General features: G+C 55.9%; 1 protein-coding gene across 1 annotated transcript; it reads right to left on the bottom strand.

Moving 5' to 3' along the window:
• Nucleotides 1–3379: 3379 nt before the first annotated feature.
• On the bottom strand, nucleotides 3380–25151 carry LOC308071328 (protein transport protein Sec16B-like). The gene is given in 24 exon segments (XM_080406605.1): nucleotides 3380–3524; nucleotides 3795–3861; nucleotides 3864–4246; nucleotides 5113–5220; nucleotides 5371–5517; nucleotides 5868–5938; nucleotides 6620–6853; nucleotides 9085–9157; nucleotides 9856–9969; nucleotides 12985–13189; nucleotides 13690–13791; nucleotides 14058–14169; nucleotides 14777–14894; nucleotides 14998–15079; nucleotides 15770–15867; nucleotides 16465–16695; nucleotides 17248–17383; nucleotides 18654–18715; nucleotides 19325–19482; nucleotides 19802–19943; nucleotides 20669–20783; nucleotides 20903–21008; nucleotides 21556–21662; nucleotides 22724–25151. Coding segments are annotated over 24 exon segments (3294 nt in total). The 5' UTR covers nucleotides 22981–25151; the 3' UTR covers nucleotides 3380–3458.
• Nucleotides 25152–25918: the final 767 nt, after the last annotated feature.

The raw sequence follows: 25918 nt of genomic DNA, 5'->3' as shown, positions 1-25918 counted from the left end.
GGGAAATGAGTGACCTTTTAAGACCAGCTGCATCACAGATGTCAACGGGAGCTGAAGGGACAGAGACAGGGTCATCACCCTGCACTTCTTGTAATAAATAACAGTTCTAAATGAGCATGGCCCTTGCCAAGCCCAACGGGACCCACATATTACTGAAAGCATCTGGGAAGCAGATGCCTAAACTGCAAAGCCGGGTAATGGCAATGCCTCCTCTCAGCAGCCCTGCCCGGGAGAGGCTGGGCAGCAGGATGCTGCTGGGCAGCGGGGAAGCAGGGAAGCAACATCTCACCAGCAGATCAGGTGTGTAATTCTGAAGTAAATCACAATGGTTTTGGCACAGTTAGCCCAGTTCAGTGAGAACACACCTCCCTCTACAAGCTGGTAGCCTTTAGGAGCAGCCCAGGGCTTTCCCGAAGCATCCCAGCTCAGGGTATTTTAGCAGAGAGCTCCCCCAGGCAACAGTTACAACACTCCATATAGCAGAGACTATGTCAGATTACAAACCTTAATTGCTGCTATCAGTCAGAGTAACAATTAGCATCAGGTTAATGCATTTCCAGCGCTCTCAGGAGAGTTCACTGGGAGGCCACAAGAAAGCAACTCACAGGCAAACTTCCAAGGCACCCAGATTCCCCCGGATACTCACAATCAAAGCCACACAGGAAAAATAAGCTCCTCCAGCCCTTGAGTTCCAGCAGATAGCTAACTGCCCTACCTCTACATTTCCACGGAAAGAAGCTAACGGAAGATCCCATTTCACTGAGGAAGAGACCCCTTACCTGCTGCAAGAAGCCACCAACATCACCCATAGCTTCTTTTTTTAGCTCCTTCACTGAAGCCCGATGCTGCAACTCACACACACTGGGTGTGCACCAGGCAAGCTTGATTCAGCCTCTTAATTCTGTTACAACTTTTGATCTACGTACCCTGTAGTACCAAGGCTCAGAGTGCAACAGGCCACATCACAGGCAAGCAAGAAAACTCCTGTACCCCCACATGCATGGCTACACACTGAGCTACCTCTCCTATAGGGATTTGCAGCGCACTCTACTTCAGAAAAACTTTGCTACCTGACTCTTTATAACCCCAGGGAGATCAAGAGAAGAGTCAGAAAGCAAAGATCTGAGGAGTGATCCCAATAGCACAAGATTTATTTCTAAAAGTATTTGCCAGATCTGCAAGCTTATACAAGCAAGAAGTCTCATGCATTTCTCATTTTCCTGCAAAAAAAACCCCAGACTGACTGAGGAACAGGACAGACCATGTTTAGTCTCAGAAAAGCAGGATGTTTCAGGCCCAAGGTGAGGACTTTGCAGGCGGCTCAGACCCTTTAAACCAGCTCAAAGGACTGGAGGACAGCAAAAAGCCCTTACAAAGGCAAAAAGGCATCATATTGATCCCCACAAAGGGTTGCCCCACAAGCACTGCTGCCCAAAGCGTCCCACAGCTGGGACTAAGGGACACAAAGGTGTACGGGCGCAGGGCTACAGCACACAGCACTCTGAGGAGACCCAGCAGGGCCACAGCCCCAGCGCAGCCTGGGGGTCCCTCTCCCCACAACCAGAGAGTCAGAAGCATCCCAGGACTAGGAGCCCCAACCCCAGGAAACCCACTGGAATTGTGTACTGCATCAGGCAGACTCAGGCCGGCACAGCATCCCAGGCTCGGTCAGCTGCTTCCACCTGCGCAGCCATGCCAGCCAAACCCGGAGGCAAGCGGCCCTGCAAGGAGGGAAAGCCTGGTGAGCAGTGCTCAGGGCGCCTGTTTGCAGCACGGCCCCAGCCAGGTGCCCCGAGCTGGCATCGCTCTCACCAGCCATCTTTAAGAAGAAAAGCAAACAGCTCCAGCGCCACAGAGCGCTTCGGGAAGCATTTTCAAGCCAGTCACCCACACGCTCGCCCACTGCCCCCAGCCCTCACAGCACCTCCCCGGGCCTGCTGAAGGCAGCCGGGACCCGGCCCACAGGCTGGCACGAGCAGGTCTTGGCCCCGCAGCCCACGAGGCGGCCCTGGCCCCAGCGTTTGCTGCAAACAGGCCTCGCCCCCCCCAGCCTGTCACGGATGGGCTCCAGCCCCTGTGTGTAGGTGGGTTTCAGCCCTGCAGCCCACCACAAGTGCATTCCCAGGCCCCCAGACCCACAGGAGGTTACAGACAGGTTACGTCTCCTCACGAGCAGGCCCACAGCCCCACAGGAGGTCACAGACAGGTTACAGCTCCTCACAAGTGGGCCCACAGCCTGTCACAGTGGGACCCACAGCCCCACAGCCTGTCACAGACAAACTACAGCGCCTCATGACTGGGCCCCAGCCCCACAGCTTGTAACAAGGGGGCCCCCAGCCCGTCACAGACAAGCTACACCTCCTCATGAGTGGGCTCCCTGCCCCACAGCCTGTCACAGACAGGTTACAACTCCTCACGAGTGGGCCCCCCAGCCTGTCACAGCAGGACCCCCAGCCCCACAGCCTGTCACCGAGAGCCCTTGGTCCCCGTATGCTGTCACGCGTGGGCCCCGCGGTGCCGGGCTTTACCTTCCACTCGGGGCGGCCGCGAGGGCATGCACACCCCCTGCAGTCCCGCCTGCAATGAAGGGGCGGGTCTAAATTAGCATGCAGCGCTGTGCACGCTGGGTAGCGCCGGCGGCTTACCCTGACCGTGAAGCGAAGGGAGAAGCGAAGCTCTATATAAGGCTTCGACCGGCCTCTTGTCGCAGCGTCCGGGGGAAGCTCACCGCCGAGGCCACCCACTGGGTGCGCGTCACCCCACCGCCCCGCCTCGGGGAAGGTCTGAGGGAAGGGCCGCCCACGGCTCCCGCAGAGCCCCGCCCGCGACGGGCGGGTGAGCCACCAGCAAGGGGGGGCGTCGCGTTACGGGCCGGTCCTGGGCAGGAGAAGCTGCGTGGGTCCATGGGGGGCGGGGAGGGGCGCTTCGCCCCGCCCCCTCCCAACCCCCGGCGGATGCTCGTGGCCCCGCGGTGCTTTGAGACAGACTCACGGCCGGCGATCGCTGAGTCCAATGGGTGAGGTGGGGCACGGGCCCTACAACCTAATTCAGACTACTCTCCCCCGGACACAACTTTTCCATCACCCCCAATCATCATTTTATACCCTTGACACCCCCCTTAATCATTTTATACCCCCCTTAAATCATTTTATACAACCGAATTCAGACTACTCTCCCCTCGGACACAACTTTTCCATCACCCCAAATCATCATTTTATACCTTTTATACCCCCCCTTAATCATTTTATACCCCCCTTAAATCATTTTATACCTTTAACACTCACAAAACCGGGGGGCAGAGGTTGGGCCCGTGGCCCCGGACGATGCGGATGCATCGTCCGGGGCCACGGGCCCAACCTCTGCCCCCCCCCCCCCTTCAAAATAATCACAAACACCATTTTGGTTTAAATCCAGTCAGCACTGTTGATTTCTCCAGTACCCACCCCAGCCCCCCCAGTTCACAGGGGGTTGGGGTAACGGCGTGAAAGCAGCCTGGGTTGGTTGGGTCGAGAGGCAGCGGCGAGCTGGGAAGCAGAGAAAGACCATGTAAAGGAGAGCTGTACCCCAAAAATGTGGATTTGTTACCCTCAGGATGCAGCCACAAGCATCCCCCCCCCTTCCCCCATTCCCCTCCTCCATCACCCATTCCCCCCCCCCATCACTGTCCTCCCCCAATTTATTTCCTCACACACCCAGGGCTGGCACCCCCTGTATCCCCCCTAACCTGGCATCACCCCCAAAGCCAGGACCCCGCCGCCCCCCTTTCCCTCTCCACACCTGGAGGATGCGCTCACCTGAGAGACCTGGGCAGGGTTGAAGAGCGGGATGGTCCTGACCAGTGGGGAAGACTCATGGCAGCCAGTCTAGAAGAGGTGAAGGGAGAGAAACATAACATCCACCCCCCACTGCAGTGCCACCCCCAGAGGGGTGCCATGGAAGCCCCCCCATCATGCACGAATACACCTCTCTCCTCACCTGCTCTCCCACTGACTCCCCACCATCCATCTCCCATGAACCTTTCATCCCAACGGACACCAGAGTAACACTGTGCGTTCCTCCTGGGGCATGCAACCAGAAAAAAATACCCCAAAAGATTAAAATTTAGATGGGCAGCTTCTAAGAGGCTGAAGGTGAGAAGGGCAAGGGGACCCGCACGGCATTTACCAGGGGTTCTGGAGGGAGACTGAGCTGAAGGGCTTGTCCCAGCTGCGAGAGGGGCATCAGATGGGGATGGAGACATCTGGTCCTGCAACCACATCCACCCATTTAGAGCAGGAGCTCCTTGCACGGTGGCACCTCTGCACCACACTTTTGGGGTACTGCTCTGCACCCATCCTGCTGGAGAGGTACCCCAAGAGCTGCAGGCAACTGAGCTAAGGAGGGGGTCTCCAGAGTCAGGACAAGCAACCCCTGTCACAAAGCTAAACCACCCGGAGAGCTCAAAAGTGGGCAGGAGGCTGGACACCAAGCCTGTGTACAGTGTAAGGGGCCACCAGGGTCCATGGGTCTCCCCCTCTGTTCCTCATCTCCTGCTAGTTTTGGAAGACTATCCCAAAATTTCCTGCTCTGGGGTTGTAGGTCATTCTCAAACAGGAGACTTCCAGGGGAGGATCTCACTCCAACATCTGCCCCCAAGCCCACCCTCAGCCTGCAGTCGGGGATGCGACACCCTGAGGACTCTGCCAGGACCGGGATAACCATGCACGGCTGCTTCCCCCTCTCTGCTGCTCTTCCATTTCCAGGGGTTTTCCCTCCCTTCAGCTCCTAAACCCTTCCCGAGCAGTGCCACCCGCAGCCGCTGCTGCTTTCCACCCCGGCGGAGGGCAAGCGGTCCCCACAGACTTTACCAAGTGCTGGGAGGACCTCCCGGATCAAAGAGGTTTTATACATTGACAATTATTATTCATCAAGGATTCACTTCCCGGCCCAAAGGGCTCCCGGTCCCGCTGTGTCCCCACACAGACTACGGCCATGACGAGCTGTGCAATGGCACAGCCCAGCCACCTGCGCGAGGATGGAGGGAGGAACAGCGGGTGATGGGGGAGGTGTCACCCATCCTCACTGCTGTACCCTGGGTGTCACTCAGGGACGGGAGAGCCTTTCATCCCCTACCTGTGGTCCTGGTAGGGGGGAGTCTGGGGCAGTCTCACATGTGGCTTTGGAAGAAGTTTCCCTGGTGGGCTTTGACCGAAACCAGCCAAACCACCTGAATCCAGAGCTCTGGGAAATGAAGGTTGTCACAAAGAGTGGAAACGGATGAGAAGGGGATGATGCCACGGCCACCCAGATGCCCGCCGGGAGCAGGGCAGGCATGACAGGCATCAGGGACAGAAAAGCTCACAGCACGAGGCTTCACATCAGCATGCTCACCTTGTCCTCATCCAGTTTCGCCGCCTCTGCTGGTGCCAGCTCTTCAGCAGTGTCCTCAGCCGTGCTCTCCGAGGAAGGCTGACTGTCATCTTCCAAGGAGACAGTGGAGCTCTCAGAGACAGTCCGAGTCCTCGCTGTTAACCCCTCCTGGCATCGGAGATCGGAGCTGCCACACGGCATTCCCAGAGCAGACACCCCAAGCATCAGAGTGGCCCCGGGACTCCTCCGTGCCAGGCTTAACCGACAGCATCCCCAGGGCCCCCTGACCCTTGCACAGCAGGTGGGGAGGAGCAGCCCCCTCAGCAGGGTGCAGCAGGCAGCTGGGCACTCCAGAGGCAGGAGGGGGGCTACCCTAACCAGCAGGGTCCCCCGAGGGGACAGCTGGCACCACGATGGGATTTTTCCATGTGAGTTAAGTGCATGGAAGGATGAGCCAGCGAGTCCCAAATCACACCATGGCCCCCACTGGGATGGTCTCCTTGACCCCTCCGACTCACCTGCTCTGCTGGGGGGGATGGCTGCACCTCCTTGGGGGACAGTGGGGCACCCCAGGGCTCCCCAGGTTCTCCTGGGGAGCAAAGGACACAGTCAGGGCTTGGCCCGAGGAGCTCCTGCCATCTCTGTCAGAGGTATTTTCAGTGCTTCCATCACAGAACGGTCGGGGTTGGAAGGGATCTCTGGACATCATCCAGTCCAACCCCCTGCTAAGGCAGGGTCACCCAGAGCAGATCGCACAGCATCGGGTCCAGGCTGATTTTGAGGGTCTCCAGAGAAAGAGATATCACCCTATCCCACAGCAAGGCTGCATGGCCAAGATGTCCCCTCCAAGAGACGCAAAAGGCCATTCTGGTCCCTGTCCCAGCCAATGCCAGAACCAGGGAGGAAGCTGCAGGGCTGCACTGGTGCATCCCAAAAACCCAGCTCATGCTGCTGGATGTGAAGCTGCCTTTCCCCGTGGCTGCCCTCCCTTGCTGCTTTGGGCAAGGTCTTGTGAAAATGAAGACCCACCTGCCCAGGGTGGCTGGTAGTGGTGGACCTTGCATGTGCGGGGGCACTGGGGCCAGCACGGCTCCATGTCTGGGGCAAGGTCGGAGGGAAACGAGACGCTGGGTGAAGGCAGCACTAGCAGGGAGCAGTGTTTGAAGCGACACACACCGTAGGCGATCACACTTCCCCAAGGGATGTCCCATCCCACTGCAACTCACTGCGGACAGGGATTTTTGTAGAGAAACGAGGCTGGAGCACTTACCTGCCGGCAGGACTGCCTGCGGGGAGGGGTCCTCAGAAACCCCTCCTGCTCCTGGGCTGAGCATGGGGGGCTGCAGCTCCTGCCCAGCACTGAGCAGTGGTGATGCTGTGACTTGAGCAGGTGCTGGGAGCCAGTGGGACGCATCCTCGTGGGAGCTGGGTCCCTGGGGTGCCACAGGCTGGTAGTCATACTGGTAGCCTTTGCTCTGGGAAAGCTTGGGGCCAGGCTTTCCATCTGAAAAAAAAAACCAAACACCAAACAACCCCAAAATTACCCACAAAACCCACACCTCAGGAGTTTACTCCAGTGTTTACAGTCTCATCAGGCTGTTGCACAGAATCCTCCTCTTCCATTATACATCAGCAGGAGCCGGGGGGTGAGGAGGGACCCCGGGGACCACGCGCAGGCGGGGAAGGTAGGGCACGGCACAGCAGTGGGGACCTGTTAGAGGCTGCAGGGAAGGTGGGCTGTGAGAGACCGGGGAGGGGGGAAATCTGCAAACATGCCTCAGGTTGCAAACCAACTCAGAAGGGGAATGCTGTGGAAGCAAAGGGACCAAGCACGAGCAGCACATGCCGGCAGTTCAAAGGAGCCCAGGGCCTCCAGCCTTTTCTTCCACTCCTGCTGCACACCCTGAGCAGGAAAGAAAATCCACCAGGAAGCCACAGCCTTCATTCCCGCTCCACAGGAGTGCCCATGGATGAGTTCCTTGCTTTTGGCAGATTTACTCAGGGCTGTGGGGTTTTTTTTTAATTGAAAGGCAGGTTGAACAAGTGGGATTTGTTTTCTTTAATACGCACACACGTTGCTCTGTCTGATGTTAGACACTGTGCAGGCAGCACACTGCTGCTGGTCCCGGGAGCGTGTCCTGCTTGTTCCAGCTCTGCAGCCTTCAGCCAGAAACATGCCAGGCACCGGGAAGTTTCTCTCCCACCACCATGAAACACAGCCAGGCAGGACCCAGACCCCATGGGTCTGAGCCTGGGGACAGGCTATGGCACCTCTTGTGTGTGGTGCTACAAAATCCTTTGCTTTGCTTGCCAGCATCACCTCCAGCCTGCTCAGGGTTGGCGTCACACCCAGGAGCAGCTCCCACACAGCCTGGAAATGCTCAAAGTCCACAGGGAGGAGGATGGATGCTTGACTCCACTCCGTCTGGCAGGTTCAACTGGGAAAAGTCAGGGAGGATAGCCCAGGCTGTAAGGATGGAGAGGGAGGTTGCTGTGATCATGTGGATCCCAGTTTGGCACCTTGATTCAGGATCCGTCTTTCCGAGATGGATGAATTCAGCACCAAGCCAGCTTTTTCTGCAGGCAGGTCCCTTGGATACTGACTCTGAACGGCCTCAGCAAACAAAAGGGCCAAGCATCTGGGAAATGAGCCGCAGAGACCCCACGGAGCAAACCTTGCCACTCAGAGAAGCCATCCCATCATACCTGCAACTTTTTTCCAGGAAAGGATGATCATAGCTTCAGCCCTCACAGCAGCAGAAGGCAATCAGGATTGATGATCCTTTTACTGCCTAGGAGAGCTCTTTGAAGAGGAATTTGGCAGCAGCAGGGAAAGCTGATAGGAAGAAATGGCTTGGAGGAATTTGTCATGTTTTATCCTGTCTGCATCAGCCTTTATTCTCCACCCTTTGGTGCCAGCATTCCCAGCAGAAAGCTAGATCCCAGCAGCAGCAAGGAGGAGCAGACTGTGCCGGGGCATCCTGCTGATGGAGGCGGCTGTGAAGCAACACCCATGGCTCACCAGCCCCGACCTCTCCTTGATGGGACATCCCAATGGATCCATCACCCAGCTAGGAAAGGAAAACTCTCCAGCCCTTCCTTAGAGAGTCACCCAGGGGTGGCTCCTGTCCCTCACGTCGATGACTCTTGACCCGCTGGGTGGACTGTGGCTGGAGGGGACGCTGAGGGTCACTGCGAGGTGCAGCAGAGGGATGACAGAGGCAGTGGGGAAGGGGGAACGCTGGGACCCCACCGACAGGCATGCTGCAGCCCAGTGCCCAGAGGGACGCGCTCCTGCCCCGATCTTTTGCTCCGAAAGTGTGAAATCCTCTTAGTTCAGCTCCAGTTTGCACCTCAGAGGACTGCCTGGGAACTGGGCTGTCTCCCCCAAGGCTCAGCTGGGAGACACATGCTTCATCCAGCTGCCCACCTCTGACCCCCTTCTCCTCCCATGGCACCCACAGGGAACTCCTGAAGCTGTGGTAATTAAGCCCAATTACTCAGCCTTCATATGGAGGGCACAAGCATCAGCCCCCCAGTTTGCAGCCCCACACCAGAGGGATGCATCCCAGCAGGAGCAAAACTTGGAGCCCTGGGGCAGACGCAAGGAGCAAGAAGTAGCTGACAAGAAATACTCCAGGGAGCAGGGAGCTGCCTCCCAGCCCATGGCAGCACAACTCCACGTGCAGAAAAGCCCTCGGCAGCCATTGCCACCTACTGTGTCGTTTTCTTTACCTGCCATCGATGCAGCAGTCCAGGAGAGCTCAGGCTGGGTGGGCGCCACCTCCGGAGGGAGGTCATCTTCCACCTGCAAGGAGTTAGAAAATGTGATAAAACAGATGGAAAAGGGGACGGCACAGGGCAAAGACTAAGGATACCAGGAAGGCAATGTAAGGAAAAGCATGGTGCTCGTGGGTGTGAGGCTCACAACCCACCCTGGGCTGCCAGAGCCCAGGTGAGACCTGTACCAGCACAGTCACAGCTCTTTGCCAGCAAGTGAGAGGAGCTGCAGCTGAGAGCAGGTAGGAGGTGAAACCAATGACAGAAAAGGGCACAGAACCAAAAGCAGATGTGAAACCTCAACGGAGAGCATTAATCCAAGGACCAGACCATAGAGTTAAGGGACCTGAGAGCAGACATCTGCAAGGTGATGCCCCAGCAGTGTCCTCTGCAACACCCTCACTGCAAGAGGAGATCATCATTCACCCACCAGCCCCTCAGTGCCCTCCATGAGCCAAGGCGAGGAGTGTTTTGCCCCATGCAAAGCTCTGCAGCCCTCACTGCTCACACCCTCGGGCAGCGCAACCCGCCCCGCTCCCACTGAAGCTGCAGGTCCCACAGCACAGACCATGTCTCTGAGCTCAGAGCCAAGGGGAAAGGCAGCTGGGTAACACCACCCTTCGGATCTCCATGCCCATGCCCTTGGATTCAGAGCAGAGAAGGATGCTCCTGCAGACAAACCACAACCCAGACTGGCTGCCCCCCAGCATCCCCGCTCCTCCTTACCTCCTGCTCCCGGCAGCGGGCTCGGAGCTCTACCAGCCAGTCAGGCTCCAAGGGCTGGTCCTGCTCCGGCATCTCCAGGAGCAGAGGGTCGGAGAGCTTCAGCCGCTCGGCTAGCTGTAGAGCCAGGAGGGCAACAGGGCTCATTACACATTTCAGCTCCACAGGGAAAAGACCAACACCTAGAGCAGCTGCACAGGGCAGGGCACACAGACCCAGGGGAAAAGAGCAGCAGAGCTGCACTTGTTCATAATACGGGGGTAAAAGTAACACCAGCCTCTTCTGCAAGTTTTATTCCCCCTCCTGCATTGCCGCGGAGAAGTGCTGGCCCATCCCGTGCCCCACAGAGAGCCTCCCAGCAGGGCTATCTCAGCCACCTCCGCAGAGGTGTCAAAGTACCCATGTCAAAGATGCTCTTCACATCAGAGAGGCAGGTAACTATTACCATCCTTTCCTCCTCTGAGGAAAATGAGCACCTTTAATTCCACTTGACAGCCAGCCTGGGGCACCGACAGGTTTGCAGGACACCCACAAGGAGCTCTGGAAACAGCCCAGCTCCCAGAGCTGTGCATCAATCCCTTACCTACCCGATGAGGATGGATGGGAGCTGGCAGGGTGGGAGCTAAGGGCTCACCTGGCTGTTTCCTCCCCAGGCTTTGCAATAAGCATCACCATCACTGATCACCACACAGAAAACAACACAAATGCAGGGCTGGGAGGGACTTTCTGAAGTTACCTGATCCATCTACCAACGCTCAGGAAAATCCTGTGTGCCCATACCAGCCCATGTTTGTCTGATTTGCACTTACAAATCTCCAAGGAGAAGATTTCACAGCCTCCCAGGCCTGTCCTGAAGCTTAATGTCCTCAGAGCTAAAGAGTTTTTTCTTCATATCTAAGTGAAATCTTCCCTGCTGCAAATTAAGCCTCTCTATTCCTCCTCCCATGGCAGCTGCGGGGACAGTCAGGCACCGTCCCCTGAAAACCAGCCTCTTGCACGCCAGAGGGCTGTTATCACATCCCCCGTACCCCTCCCTCCCCCAGCATATCTTGCTTGGAAAAAATAACCCCAAGGCCTTCTTCGAGGGTCATTTTCCCCTCAGTCCCTTATCACCCCAGCTCTTCCCTTCTACATTTGCTCCAGTTTAGCCCTGTCTCCGAGTGCAGCATCCCAAACAGGGCACAGTGCCCCAGCCAAGACCCCCAAGACCTGAACAGAGGCGGATTATCACCTCCTTGTTGCACACATGCCATTCTTGCTCTCACAGCCCAGAATAACATTATTAACACTGGCTTTTTTTTTTTTTTTTTTTTAAACTTTTTTGCAACAGCATCCTGTAATGTTGCTGCTTGGTATTTTTTCCATGCTTCACTATCTCCCCCAGGTCCCTCTCTGCAGTATTGCTGCCGCATGTTTAATTTCTCCTGCAAGAACAGGGTCTCTGCTGCCCTGACTGCAGCCTTCTCAACAACATGGGGCTCCAGCTACTGTCAACGGAGCAAGAGGCTCTTCTGGGCTGACCCATCCCACCAGCCCAGGGTGAAATGGAGGGCTCCCTGCAGAGCTAATAAATCCCAGTCTGGAGAAATTGCTTAGACAAGGGTCCAGTTTTAAGGCAGCTGGATGGGGGGAGATGACACTCAAAGCACTGCTCTTCATCCGGTCTTTACTGAATTTTCTCTCACTGCTATCGACCCACTTTTTGGGGATTTATCAAGCTCCCTCCCAGCTTTTCACACTCATTTATCTTCTACACTTCGCTACAAGGCTGCTGCATCAAGGGCCACCAGAAGCCATCCAGAGGTGACTTCGCAGCTCAGCCGCCCTCCGCAGCCCCACAGGTCTCAGCTATCCCTTCCGCAGCAGTTCCCATTGTCTGTTTCTTCCTATTTCCGAAGTTTTTAACAACAAAGTCCAAACCAGCACAAAACCTTCTTCCCAGCTCCAGGGGATTAAAGTAAGACAGGACCTGCGCAGCCAGAGCCCAGCCTGGGACAGGGACGGCAGTAACCCAGCTCCCAGCCAGGAGCTTGCACTACCTACAGACCCACCGTCCCATCTCTTTGCAAATGCACTTTTGTTCATCCTAAATCAATGGCAGGAAAAAGGAAATTATAAGCATGATTACTCCTAAACGGGGGGAATGTTTAATCCAAAAGCTAATGTGCACTTTGATCCAATATTAATGAACCAGCACCTGGTTGTATATCGTCCCCAGCTTCAAAAGAGGGGAAGTCTTAATCAAACACTAATGTGTATCATAATTTGTAACACAGTCTAAAACATCAAAGACAAGAGCATCTACGAATGCACTAGTTTTTCAGATGAAAGTGTTTTCTCCCAGGAGAAGCATTATTCCCAGCAGAACAGCAGATCTGAGAGGCTGTTAGGCAGTAAATAGGTTTCGACAATCGGGTGCGGGGGCTGCACGAGCCAAGTTTTGGGCAATTTCTGCAGCACCTCCTTTAGAAGGGCATCCTTGCTGCCCCTCATCTCAAAGCACTGCAGCTTTTGGCCCCTTCCCGGTGGAGGAAGGCTTTGAGCAGCCTCTGCGCTGCCCTGGTGGTGGGCAGGGAGTGGGCAGACCCACTGTCCTGCGAACCCAGCCTGCCCAGGGGACCTGGGACACTTTGCTTCACCCCTCCCTGGCACAGCACCCTGGTCATGAAGTGGAGGAGCTGGGCTCCGTGCTGCAAGCTGGGACATACTCCTATTCACTGTCACCCCAAAAGAGCCTCCGGCAGGTAAATGGAATCATGGGATGATGTGCTGGAGGGGAAATGTCAAGCACTCACACTTCAGCTTCTTAAGTCTGTGCCATTTGTAAGTTCAAAAAGCCTCTCCAGAATGAAAAACATCCTTTGCTTCCAAATAGCTCTGCTCCTACTTGGCAGTCAGCACAATTCCTTTGTTTTCTACCCTAAATCCTTGGGTATTAGAGACTCCATGAAGGTGTTGGTTTTGCTGTACTCTGCATATACCAGGCAGCAAATCCTGGGAGGCTACATGGAGCTGCCAAGCAGCCCCAGGAAACCCTGAGGATGCTTCCCTACTGCACCGGGTCCTGACCGGGCATCGCACCCTGCCAAGGCGGGGGGGGGGGGGGGGTGGGGGGCGGGATGCAAGACTCACCTGCATCACTTTCTGAGCCAGGAGGGGGTGGCTGGCCAGACCCTGGCCCAGCAGCGCGGTGGCAATCTGCTCGCAGTATTGCAGGGCCTGGGCTGGCAGCCCGTAGTCGGCCAAGCGAGAGGCATAGAGGAGCTTGTACACCTGGGGAAAGGGAAGCAGGGCAGGCACGGATGAGCAAGGAGATGCTTCTGCCTGCGGGTCCCCTCTGCCACGGCACATCACAGCACCCTGGGTCTCATTACCCAGAGGTCACCTGCAAGTTGGGGGCAGCCCCCCCATCCCCACGGGGCCATCCTGCCTCGGTCCCCAGCCACACGCTGTCACGAGGCCAGCCCAGAGGCAGCCGAGGGGCGATGGGGGGAGCCTGCCAAGGAACTACCTCCATTCATCCAGCCCCTTTGTGCAATGCCTGAGGCAGCAGCAGCCTGGTGCTTGCTGGCGATATGAAAAGCCTACCCATTACCCCAGCAGAAGGAAGGCAACCAGAGCTGAGCAAGCACTGATCAAACACGCCATGGCCCCAAGATCTGCCCAAGGCCTGCCCCGGAGGACCCCCCAGCTGGGGCAGCCTCCCCATCACTCCCAAAGCCCGGTGAGGGAACAAGCCTTGGAGAGCAGCCTGAATCCCTGGCTTCAGGGGGACGGATGCATGTTTGGGGACGGGTCTGAGCTGCTGCACCAGATGTGCTTGTGCATCTCTGCTACCTGGAAGGGGAGCAGGAAGGATTTGGGCTGCTGTAGCCGCTGGCAGTACTCCAAGATTTCCGTCCGCTGGATGGCCTCCGTCCTGGCAAACTGGGTGAATACCTGCCTGCAGAGGAGAGGGGTAGGTTCAGCAAGCAAGAGCAGGGCGCTCTCCCCAGACAGCCCCCCGGCCCCCGCAGACCCACAGCTCCACTGCCGTGCCAGCCTGCAGCTGGAGAGGCCCAGAGCAAAGCTCACATTAGGAGCAGTAAATCCCCACAAACCAGAATTTCTTTTGCATAAAAGTGAGATCCCAGGGATGGGGAGAAGGTGGGACGGACGCATCAGTGGCAAAAGCGCCACCTCCAGCACCCCCTGGGCTCGCTTACCGGTGGCTGCTGCCCAGCAGAGCCATGCGGTCTGCCTTCGCCCCAAAGTAACCGAAAGGAATATCTGCCATCAGGTAGCAAAAATGAGCTGCTTCCACGGCTCCCCTGCCCGCTGGATGGGAGGAAAAAAGACAAACACTTAGTCCTAAGGGAGGTCACCATTGCTTTGGAGGCTCCCAAGCTCACAGGAAAACCCAAACCCAACTGCCCCACTTTTCTCCCCCGTCCACGCAGGCCCCGATCCCTCCCTTCTCCCCGCTTTTTCTCTGTTTTCCCCAGTTGCTGCTCTCTGTACCTAGGAGCAGGTTTCAGTTCAGTGGTAGGACCAGGGGAAGCTGGGCAGGGTGCAGCTCCAGCTCTGCAGAGTGCCATTACAGGCATGAACCCCCCCAAAGACCCCATCACTGGGAGCAAGTCTCAGTCCCTGCAGTTACATATGCCCTGCCCAGGGTCCAGCCGCTCCAGGGGTCTCCACTCCAAAGGAGCAGCTAATGGAAGTGCCTGAGCCCGACTCATCTGCCAGCGCAAAGGGCAGCAGGATCCATCAGCGCCTCAGCCCTGCCACCGCACGGGCACTGCAGCTCCAGGGGGACAGGCGTGCACACCCCACCACGGCACCAACGTACATCCATGCCAGCGTGGACATGCACGGTGGCAGCGCATGTGTCCACCCTTACACAACAGCAGGAACACAACTGCTCATAATGGCCTCGGCTCACCCAAAGTGTCTCCCAATGTGACAATGGCTCGATGGCTCAGCTCCGTGTCTCCAACCTTGTTGGACAACATCACGGCCAGGTGAGGCCTCCAGTCTCCCCACGTAGCATCCCCACAGCACTGAAGGGAGAGAAGAGGAGAGCAAAGGTGAGCAGGGATGGTGACACAAGGTGGTGTTCACCACAGGGGTACACATGCTGGGGCCAGGCTCTTGCTCACAGACCAGCGCTGCCTGAGGGATCCTTCCCGACATGAGCTGGAAGAGGGTCTGCAGGGGGTCATTGGTGGCCAGCGTGCTGGTGAACCTGTGAGGAGACGGCAGAGATAGGGCTGCTGTGCCAGGACCCCCAACCCTCATTCGCCTCCAAGTGCATGTCCCAAATGCCCCAGGAAAGCAGTGTCCCGAGGGGCTTCCTGGAGAAGGCAGAAAGGATCATCAGCTCACCAGGCTGATGATCTGCTTTACCTCCAGGAGCAGGCAAGTCTCCAGGACAACGGCAGATAAAAACTCCTTTAAATGATTCAGGTTGCACAAGACAGAAAATTTCTGCTTAACTCTCCCTGAAGGGATCAACCCAATCCAGACTAAGTGCATTAATTCCACCAGAAAACAGCCATAGGAGTGGGGAGAACAGCTCAGATCAGGCTGGATCACAGTGAAGATGGCTCAGCTCCCCCTACCCCAGCGGCTACCTTTGCTAGAGCAGCAAGGGCAAAGCCAAAGCCTCAGGATAAATTCACCCCACATCTCCAGGGAATGGCTTTCCTTCCGCTTTCCAGACCCCACTTGGTTTCTCCTGTCCATCGGGAAGCCTGGAGAACTCTGGCCCACCCAGATGGATGGCTCCTCTCCTCCCTCTGCCCCCTCTGAAAGGGTCCAGCTGAAATCAATGCTCTTTTTTCAGTGCACTGGGGCTGAGGGCGTCCAAAAGGATAACAGGCTTGGCAAAGCCAGTCACAGAGCATCATACTTTGCTTTAGCTTCTCCAGCTTACCCGGTGAGCACCCAGCTGTAGGTCCGAGGGTCCATCTTGCTGGAGAGGAAGAGGGCATGGCCCCACAGCTGGTTTCTCATGGCCCAGACCAGTGCATCCTGCAGCCAAGGTGGAGAAGAAAAAGGGTTTGCACCAACTCTGCTTCCCAGCCCTCCTCCACTTCCAAGGGACCCTCTGCTCACCCAGCTCAGAGGAGAGCCCAGATAACTGCTCTGGTTTTAACTAATACCCTCCAAAAACTCTTCCACGTTCACAAAGACCCCCTTTCTGCCTTGCATGATGACAAGAACTGGAACCTTCACAGCAATACTGCCTTCCCCGGGTTTCCAGGTCTGTGCCGCCTGTTGGCTCCTGATAGCACCTCTGTGGGACCCCAGCCTGGGCACACAAGCTTCTCTGCATCCAACCCTCCGCTCTCTCTGTGCCTTTGGGATCCCTTGAGGTCACATAGCTGCAACTAAACCCACAACGCTGGTAAAAGCCTCTGCATCTTGTCTTCACCGGGGGCCCCATCCTCGTTCCCAATGGTGGGAAATCACTGCCATAAGCCCTGTTGTACAACCACAACTTGAAGTGTTGATCCCACAACCACAAGGCACCTCTTGACCACTCTTCCCTTTAACACCTGCCTGAAGAAGTCAAAGTGGCCAAGAAAAAGCGTTAGCCCTGTTTTCTGGATCCCACTCACCACTTACTTTCTTCCTGCCATAGTAGAGGAGCTTGGTGAACTTCTCCACTATCTGTGCCTGCGTCTCCACGACAGGAGTGACCTCCCCCGTGATGAGGTCCAGCGCCCCTGACTGACGCGACATCCACTCATCATCTGTCAGGCCTAGGAGGTTTGCCATGGGGTCTTGCCTCTTGTACTTCTCCCGGTGCCTACAGTCTTGCATCAGCAGCTCAGCGATGTCTGAGCCCACCATGGACTGTGAAAGGGAAGGGGAGGAGCGAGGCCCATGAGCAAAGGCTGATGGCACTTTCAGTCTGACCCCCTCACACACGTACCCTCACCCTAGCACATCTCCCCAACAAGACCAGCCTCGGCCACCAGCACACGGTTTCGGAGGGCAAAGGAGTCAGCACAACTAGCAAGACCTTCACAGCACTTGCTCTGAAGATCGTATCCAGCTGCTTCCAACAAGCAGCCATAGGATTAGATTGGGTGGATTTCATTGGATTAAGGGAATAATCCTCTTTTACATAAGTGCTGGCTCCCCCACGAAGGTGGCACCAGCCCCTTTCACGGCTGCTATGGCATTGGGTTGTCGGTATTTCACAGGGATGAAAAGCAATCGTGGAGAAGGGTTTGCTCCAAATATCCAGGCAGTATCAAGCTAATTGATAATACTATGGGAACGGGAAGCTTTTAAGGTACACCCCACCTGGAAATACCAACTGGATCAAGAGACACCTGAGGAGCATATAACTTGTCTCACTTCTAAAATCAAAAGGGTCAGCCCCTTCTGCAGGACACCTACCCCATTCTGCCGGCAGAGGAGGACGAGGAGCTTCCAGAGAAGAGATGAATCTCTGCCTCTCTGTGTTGAGAGATCACAGCTTGTGGCTATCTTCTGCTGGCAAAAGGTGATCACATCCACCTTGTGCAGATCTTCCCTACAGCAGCAAAGACAGACATCAACAGAAACCCAAGGCAAAGCAATCTAGGACATCTTAAAGACCTTTTCCAACCTAAACGATTCTATAGATCATTCAGACTCAAGGTGTCCCCAGGTTCACTGATGGGGATGCCAAAAAAAGATTCAAAGTGAAAGATGGAGGGGAGAAGACCCCCAGTGCCAATGACTGCATACCACATTGGCCACACCAAGCTCAAAAATGCTTAATTTCTATCATTATTACGATTCTTTGGAGATTTCTGTGTTTCAGGGATGCGGAGTGCATCTCAAACCCTCTCTCTGCCCTCCTGATAATATTTTCATCCATCCATCTGAGAAGAACCTCGGTTTTGCTTTGCTGCTGTTACAGCCAGGATGTCCCAGGCTGCAGGAGCACGCGCACGCACAGGCAGCATCTTTTATTTAACTGGCGTAGTGCAGGGAGAAAGACACACTTGTGACCACGTAAGCCCTTTGGGTCTGAAGCAGCAGCAGAAACATTTAAGCTACGTGCAAGCCAGGCAGAACTGCCATCTTACAATAAAATAGTCAGACAGCTGGAAAGAAAGGGTGGCTGAGAGACAGGATCAGCCAGGGGAGAGGGACAGAGATGCTGTTCCTGGCTCAGTCACACCGACAGAGATTCCGTGTCCCTTTCAGCACGAGTGGTAACTTCCATGTCTTCTACCCAGCTTCTGCAGCCCTTCTGCTCAGTAAACGGTTTTCCTCTTTCTGCACACTCCTTTTCTCTCCCGGCTCTGGTTACGAGTGACCAGAAGACATGCTAGTGTAAGCAGCACAGTGCAGAGACAACCTGCTGCAATGCACCGAGATTCAGCCCCAGGCTCACGCTGGGTGAAGGCACTTGCTGCTTCTGACCCTGCCGTGCTCAGCTGTCTCGGGGGACAACCACCTTAGGAAAAGCTAAACCGCGAGTTGACCCAGGGTTTAGACATCTGAAGAGATCTCCCAAAATCAGTTTTCTGAGACATGAGTACAAAATAAGGTCAGGCATACAAACCACACTAAACCCACAGCCTGTGGATAGTGAAAGAAACCACCTCCCACCATCCAAACCAACCTACACCGCAGCGAAGGGGCTGGGCTCCCCATCTGAGCTCAGACTTGGCCTTTGCAGATCTCCAGCCCATGGGCACCCCAAAGCCTGCCCTGAGCTCACGTCTCCTCCCGAAGGAGAGGTGCTCGCAGGCCAGCCATGCCAGCACAGCCAGGACAACACAGCTCCCAGACCTGCCGGTGCAGCGTACCTGGCCAGGGGTCCCGGGAAGGCCCTCAGCTCCTCCAGCTCTTCTGTGTCATGGAGCATCACCTACAGAACAAGAGTAAATTCAGCAGCCGGACTCCAGCAATCGAGCCAGCTCCAGTGGTGCTGGCTGAAATTCAGTGCCTTGGCCAAGGGTTCAGCAGGGCTGGTGAACCCCTTCTCTGTGCTGTCTTAAGGTAACCCCAAAACATAGACCCTAAACCATCACACGGACCCCCAAAAGGTCCATTCCTTTTTCACTCAGCAAAGAAGTGCCTGTTGAGATGGCATCTGCCTCGTTTGGGAGGCCAAACCGGAGACTGACATGCTGTGCCAGGCTCAGGGGGTGCGCACGGACTCTGTAGTGCAGCACCTCAGAGAGGTGACCAGAATAACCCTTCAGAGATGCACAGGCCACGTTTGTCCCTGTCGGAAGGGATCACTGGGAGCAGGTGACGGATGACAAGGGTTACGGAGCCAAAGGGGTGGGATGTGGGGCCCAAAGGCTGGCACAGCACAGAGGCAAAGGTCCACGTGGGCCGGAGACAAGATGGCAGCAGGGGACGGGAAGGCTGAGGAGGCTGTTTGGGTGGCAAATGGTGTTGTCATCCCTCAGGGCAGAAGGAGCCACTCCAGCAAGGGGACAGAGGTCTGCGGCGCCAGGCCGTGGCATACCTCAAGGCTGTGCAGCTCAACACGGGCTAGCCGCCCCTCGGCAGGATGCTGAGGACACACCAGCACCAGCTGGCCTCCGGCGCCGAAGCACACCGCCGTGTGCGGCAGCGAGAACTTGCGGGGGGCCACCGGGGCCGGGCTGGACACCAAGGGCCCTCCTGCAATGACACAGAGGCCACCATGAGTCCCCTCACCCTGACCTCACTCCAACGGGCCCCCCCCAACTTCGGTAACCCTGCAGTGCCCCCCCTATGCAAGAACCGTCCCCTAAAGCAGAAGGCATGCATGGCAGCTCCTATACCTGCCAGGGCAGAGCCACTGGACCACGCACCCCACAGCCCCCCAGTCACGCCTTGTACATGCACAACCTCCTCCAGGAAAAGGACCAAGCTGCAAGACAGCAGATCTCCTACCGCCAGCCGTTTCTTTCCATGCTCCCACCTCGTCAGAGGGGGCCAGGACCCCATCGCACCTCACCTGCTTGTGCCAGGCTCCAGGTCCCCGAAAGCACAGGGTCGTAGTGGTCGGCACCGTCACGGATGTACTGGCTGAGCTCATAGCCACTGGAGCTGAGCCCCGACTCCCGGTACTGCAGGAGCAGGCTGGGCTGGCCCGAGGGCTGCTAGGAAGGGAGAGAACACAAACCTGGCTGAGAAACGAGGGACACCACTGCCTTTCTGCTCCCAGGGCAGCGGGACAGACTCTGCTGCTCCATGAAAGTGCCCGGTGGAAGAAGCACAGCACAGCTGAGCAGCTCACACCCTTCAGCATCTTAGGTGCATCATGGCACGTACCCCGGCCATACCCAACGGCGTTTAAAATAATTTACATCAGCCACCAGTTTAGCCCAACTGGTTCCCATCCCTAACACAGACTCCTCAACACAGCCAGCAGGCAGGGCTTGGGAACCTGAGAAAACATTGCGCAGGAGCAAAACCACCACAGCAGCTTGGATTTGATCCTTTAGTTTGCTCTTGGCAAAACACAGTGCTCGGGACACCGGTGTGATGGGGCAGGACTTGGTGGGCAGAGCTGGGTGGCACACAGCTTTCAACCACCTAGGGAGGACGCAGAAGAGCATCCCACCAAGCTTGGGTTTCTGTCCTGCTCCTGGCCCGGTGTGGGAGCAGTGCCCAGCCCCATGCCTGGGGAACGACAGCCCAGCAGATGGAGAGTTCAGAAACACTAATAACCCATTATAATAATCCCCAGAGACTGTTAAGCACTGAGGGCAACCAGCCTCCTTCCCAGCTGGAGGGGACAGACATGGATTGCTCCTAAAAAAAATATCTCTGGGAGATCCTGAAGCCTTTTGTCCTCCATCCGTGCCCACCCTGATGTTACCTCTTGGGGCTGGCCACCAGCCTCCCCCAAACTGCTGTTGAGGGCTTCTCCCCCTTCCCGCTCCTTCCTGACAGCCAAGACTGAGCTTTCCTCGTAGGATTCGTAGGTCTGCATCCTGCAGACAGGAGCAAAAGGAAACACCCTGAAGGTCAGAGATTTTGGGGACCAGCCACAAACCCACTAATTTTGCAGCAGGCGGCTGTATCAGGTGATGCCCAGACTCCCCACCCTTACCTGTCCTGCCCCGGGGGGGTTGTGGCCAGGTTGGGGTGGTAACCCCTGTAGTAGTGCTGGTCCTGGTAACTGGTACTCTTGCCATAAGGCTCTCCCTGTCTCAGGTCTAGAGAGAGAATCAAGACTTAGCATTTCCCCTTCAGAGCAACAAGCTATAATGAAGTTGCAAAAGAAAAAGCAATGAGTCAGGCAATTTGCCATGCACACCCCATTTGCTTCCAAATTAGCCCAACACATTGGAGGTATGATAAGGCCCCGTACACATTTGCCAACACCGCACTGATGTCCTTTCCTCTTTCCTCCCTCCCCTTTTTTTCAGCCCAGGAACTCCAGAAACAGAAAAACGAGGCCCCAGCCACCCCGATCACACAGCACTATCAACATTGCGTTCAGCCTGGAACCAGGAATGGCAGTTTTTTATCCATGGAGGTTAAGATCAAACATTGCCTTGGGTGCACCTAGTTCCTGCTCATGTCTCCCAAATGCAAACCAAGGGCAGTGCTGCACGGAGAGAACAGCACTAGCAGCCCAGGAGCACAGGCAGGAGAAAGCCCTGGAGATGTGCAAGCCCTGGGAGAACCACCCATCCTGGAGAAAGCCTAGTCTCTTCTGCAAGTTGCCTCTATCCCCAGACCCAAAGGATAAGCCCATACCTCTGTCATCCTGCCAGGCCACCGGCTGCCGCTGGTGGCTTTGGTAGGTGTAGTCATCCCCGTAGCTGGCTGCTGGATACTGCCGGTGGGAGTCTCCATATCCTTGCCTGAAATGCCACACAACATACCTAATCTGAGAAAGAGCTGGCACCTCTGCACGTTCTGGACCACCTCTAGGGTTAGTCTCATGCCCCAGATGGGACCTTTGGAGGCAAAAAGATGATGGAAATAAAGCCAGGTCCCCTGCTCAGTGTCAGGGCCAGAAGCTGGTCCAGCATCACGCCCAGAAGGAGCAGCAGGAGGCTGGATACTTTCCCACCCCCATCCACGAGCAAGCTGTGCACTGCAGTTTCAGGCAATGCCCACTTTCAGCTCAATGGTATAGACTTGTCATGGGGATCAACCTTCGCCCACATTTTAGAAGAGATCCCCCAAAACCACCTTCTCTGCCAAGCTCTGAGCTGCCACATCCACCGCACAGCTCAGCGGTTCCCCCCCTGCGCCAGAGCCCAGCCCAAGCCACCCACCCGGCACTCACATACCTTCACCCTTCGGGATTTACACAGCGATGCGGCCAGCCCCTGCAACACCCCCCTTCCCAGCATGAGCATCACACCTCAGCACAAATCCCTGTGCGCCCACCCCGTAACTCACCGGGGGCAATAACTCAGGCAAATCGACCAAAATTTGCTGGAGTGCCCAAAGCGCTCTCAGCACCGAGAGCATCCACATTTTATCCTCCCACCCTCTGCTGTTTCAACAGCTGAGCTTGCAAGCTCCCTTTTGCTCCTATATTACCATTTGTATTTTTATTGTTCACCTTGCACTTAGTAAAAAAGAACTGCATTTAATCAAACCTTCAAGAAAAATGCACCTCGGACCGAGACAAAGCCCATAAAACAGCAACTGCAGAAAGCCACAGCTGTAAGAAATCAGAGCTGCAACTCCTGTGCAGCCTTGAATATATGTGTCACCGGCTGCTTTGGTAGCTGGACATCAATTCATCACGCACTGTCTCCGTGAGGCTGCTCCAGTTTCCCCTGCGCGGTGACAAGGGCAGAACCCACGCCGCAAGTGCACGGGAGCAGTGAAATGGTCAGATCTTATTTTAAGAAGGTTTACACGGAGGAGGCTCAGCGCCGGCCTCACAAGGCTGGGCAGCTCTCACCTGGAGTACGGCCTCCTGGGGCAGCTGCTGTCACCGTGCTCAGCCTGGGACGCTGGTCTGTGGGTGTCCCTCCAGGGGGGGTGGCCCTCGTCCCAGGGGTGGCCGGGGAGCTGGCCCCCATCCCAAGAGCCGGGTCGATGCGGGAGTCCTGCGCGGAGAAGCTGCCACCTGGGGCCCTGGTGAGCCTCCCCCCATGCCCCCCAGGCTGCCTGCCTCCCCCGGGGCTGGGGTGGCCAGGCAGGGGGCCAGGGGTTCATGGCAAACTTGCCAGCGGGGTCCTCTCTGGTTTTGGGGTGGGAGGGGAGGTTAAGTCCCGAATGGCTCTAGCGGCCTGCAAGCAACGAGATAAGTCACAGTGTGTTTGATCAGCAGCTTTTTGTCCCCCTCAAAGCCCCCCATGAAACCTGTTGCCACCTACTCTTTGCTTTTGGGAGCCTTCTGGAAGCCCAACATCCTTCCCAAAATGCCCAGAGGCAAGGAAAAGCCATCTCCACATCTGCCTGCACTTGAAGCTCCCCTTAAAACACCGGGATGAAATGGTCCAGGTTTGAAAGCAACGGGCATCCAGCTCTCCCTGGAGCAAGGGGCAGCAGCCTGCTGCACCCCCAGCCAGCCCTGCAAAGCACCACTGCTCACAGCCTCCCCGGGCAGGTGAGAAATTAGCTTTACCTCTGTGACAAGGTAAAGGGAGGAAGGAAACCCCACACGTGGTGGGGGGAGGGATGCTGGCAAAGCTACAAGCAGGACAAGGAGTTATTCTCGAAGAAATAAGTAGGGACAGAGGCAGGGAGAAAGGGAGCTTTGCTCGCATGAGCTATAAGATGGGGGGAACAGGGATTTTCTTCTGTCCAGGAATCCCCTGGAACAGGGATTTTCAAGAACACAGTAGCTGAAGCAGACATCAGATCTACAACAGCCCCACACAGAAGAGGAAAGCCCAAGGACAGCCCAAGGCAACACACAGATGAAGCCCCAGCTGCCAGGGGGGTGCCACCCTTAAGTCCCCCATATATTTTCTTGCAGCATCAGTACCCGACATGCCCCCACCGTAACAGCTCACAAACCTCCCCATCGTGGAGGTCACCCCTCCCACACTCAAAGTTTAAGGCGCTTTGGGGTAATTTCAGAGCTGGGGGAAGACACTGAACAGGGGCGGCTCAGTTTGTGGCTTTTCCAAGCAAAACCAGGGTTAAATCCCTGCCCTAAATAGCCCCCAGGCACAAGCATCCAGGCACCCGTCATTCCAGTCCCTCCGAGGGCCCCCCTAATGTTCATCCAGGGGTTCCCACCACTGCCTGCCCCCCACACACCTGCTCAGAGCCGGCCAGGCCCGTCCTCCGCCGCCTGGGTGCTACTGCCAAAGTCCACTGCCACATGGGCCGCCGGCCGCCCGGGGGCAAAGGGCAGCCCCCGCTCCCCCCGCCGCACTCAGCCACCGCTCCCAGTAGCTCGTGCACCGCTCCTTGCACCCTGAGGGTCACCTTCCCCATCACTTGTCTCCTCACACCCAAGGCATGGAGCACCCAGCACTCCAAGAGCAAAAAAAGCCAGATATTTCTCCTGCAGGTTGTGGTTTTTTTTAAAAAAAAAAAACCACGCCATAAGTATCCTCCTCTCTACATCCTCACACTCCCTAAATAATAAATAAAACCTGCTGGCTGAGCTGTTGGTTTAAGCAGGATCCAGCCACAGGTCAAGCACATAGCATCTGTCCCACCAGGCAGAAGGTAGCCAGGATGGCGGTGGGGTCCCCCCCAGCGCTGCCTCACCAACGTCCTTGCAGTGCAATGGCCTCACTCTATAAGCAAATCCTGCCTGGAAATCCTTTCCCAAACTCCCCCAGGCACCCTGAACAAAAAATGGAGTAAATCAAGGCAAACCATCATAGCAAGCCACAGTAAAAGCTAGATACAGGGAGCCGAGTGTCCTCCCCCCAGCAGCCCAGTGACATACCACCTCCTCCCTCTTTCCCTGGCAAAGCGCACACAGGTCCCAACCCCCAGCCCCCCCATCTGCCCAGCGTCAGCAGTCAGATTTCATCCCAAGGGCAGCACGGGTGAATATGGGATGCCAGCAGAAAAAGAGCTTTTTTTTTTTTCTTTTTCTTTCCTCCCCTTTTTTCACGCCTTCACAGTCCCAGCTTTGCCTGGCCTTGTGTGAGCACCTCCACCGTGACAGGGCAACACCAATTGATTCGGGATTCACGGGCAGGGTGGCATGCTTTGCATCACGGTGGCACTGTCAGAGAAAGCCTATCTTAATGATGTCAGAAGACTACACATATTATAGCTTCAGACCTTGAAATTTCCACCCTACTGGGAGAGTAAGAAATTTTCCCTGGTGATCCTAAGAAATAAGTGCTCGGTCTCTGCAGAATTCAAGGTTTCAAAGAAAAAAATATCCCTCACGCCCAGCCATGTCGACTGGGAGAAAGAGGAACCGGGGAAATGCCGTCTTTGTGCTGCCAACCTGCTTCGGCAAAACGACACCGAGCATCTCCCACCCGTTTCACAGCTGCTCTTCAAAACTTTGGGAGGCTTTGAAGACAGTAAAAGCTCTCTTATGGATGGGTCAGGTCTCCTGGGAAAGCTAGAAAGGATCTCTGGAGACCATGAGGATCCCACTTAATATATAAAGGTATCAGGTTTCTGCTTGGCCGCTGGCTGATCGTTTTAGCTTTCTAGCCAAAGGGTGACTGCTGGACATTTCCAACCCATTTTCTAGCACCTACATCAATCTATACTGGGAACCTGCAAGGGTTCAACCAGCATCTCACGCAGAGGCTGAGAGCAGCCCCACTTCCTCAGGCTGCTGTCGCCACCCAAACCTAGGGGATGTGGGTTGCGAGGAAAAGCAGCTGCATCTTGTGATGCTTGTGGTTGAGATGAGTGGAAACTCTGGACCGGTCCATGCTAGGGAAGGAGATGCAAGAAACATTACCGGCAATGTCAAGCTTGTAGCAAAAGTGGCTTAAAATGGACAGCTGGGGAACACCAATTTAAAGGAAAAAAAAAAAAAAGCAGAAAAGTGTGTTGGAAAGGGAGAGAGCCAGGGGAAGGAGCTGGGAAATGAAAAGTGAAGGAAGAAAAAACAGAGATAAAAGGACCAGATGGGCTAGAAAAAGGGAAAGAATAAGGTAACCCTTTAACTACATTGCTTCTAGCCAAGAAATTTCTATTTTAAAAGGATTCATAG

The sequence above is a fragment of the Falco punctatus genome (genome assembly GCF_963210335.1).
Source record: "Falco punctatus genome assembly, chromosome: 11".
NCBI lineage: Eukaryota > Metazoa > Chordata > Aves > Falconiformes > Falconidae > Falco > Falco punctatus.
The sequence above is the reverse complement of the archived record's forward strand: the minus strand, read 5'-3'. Positions and strand labels throughout refer to the sequence as shown.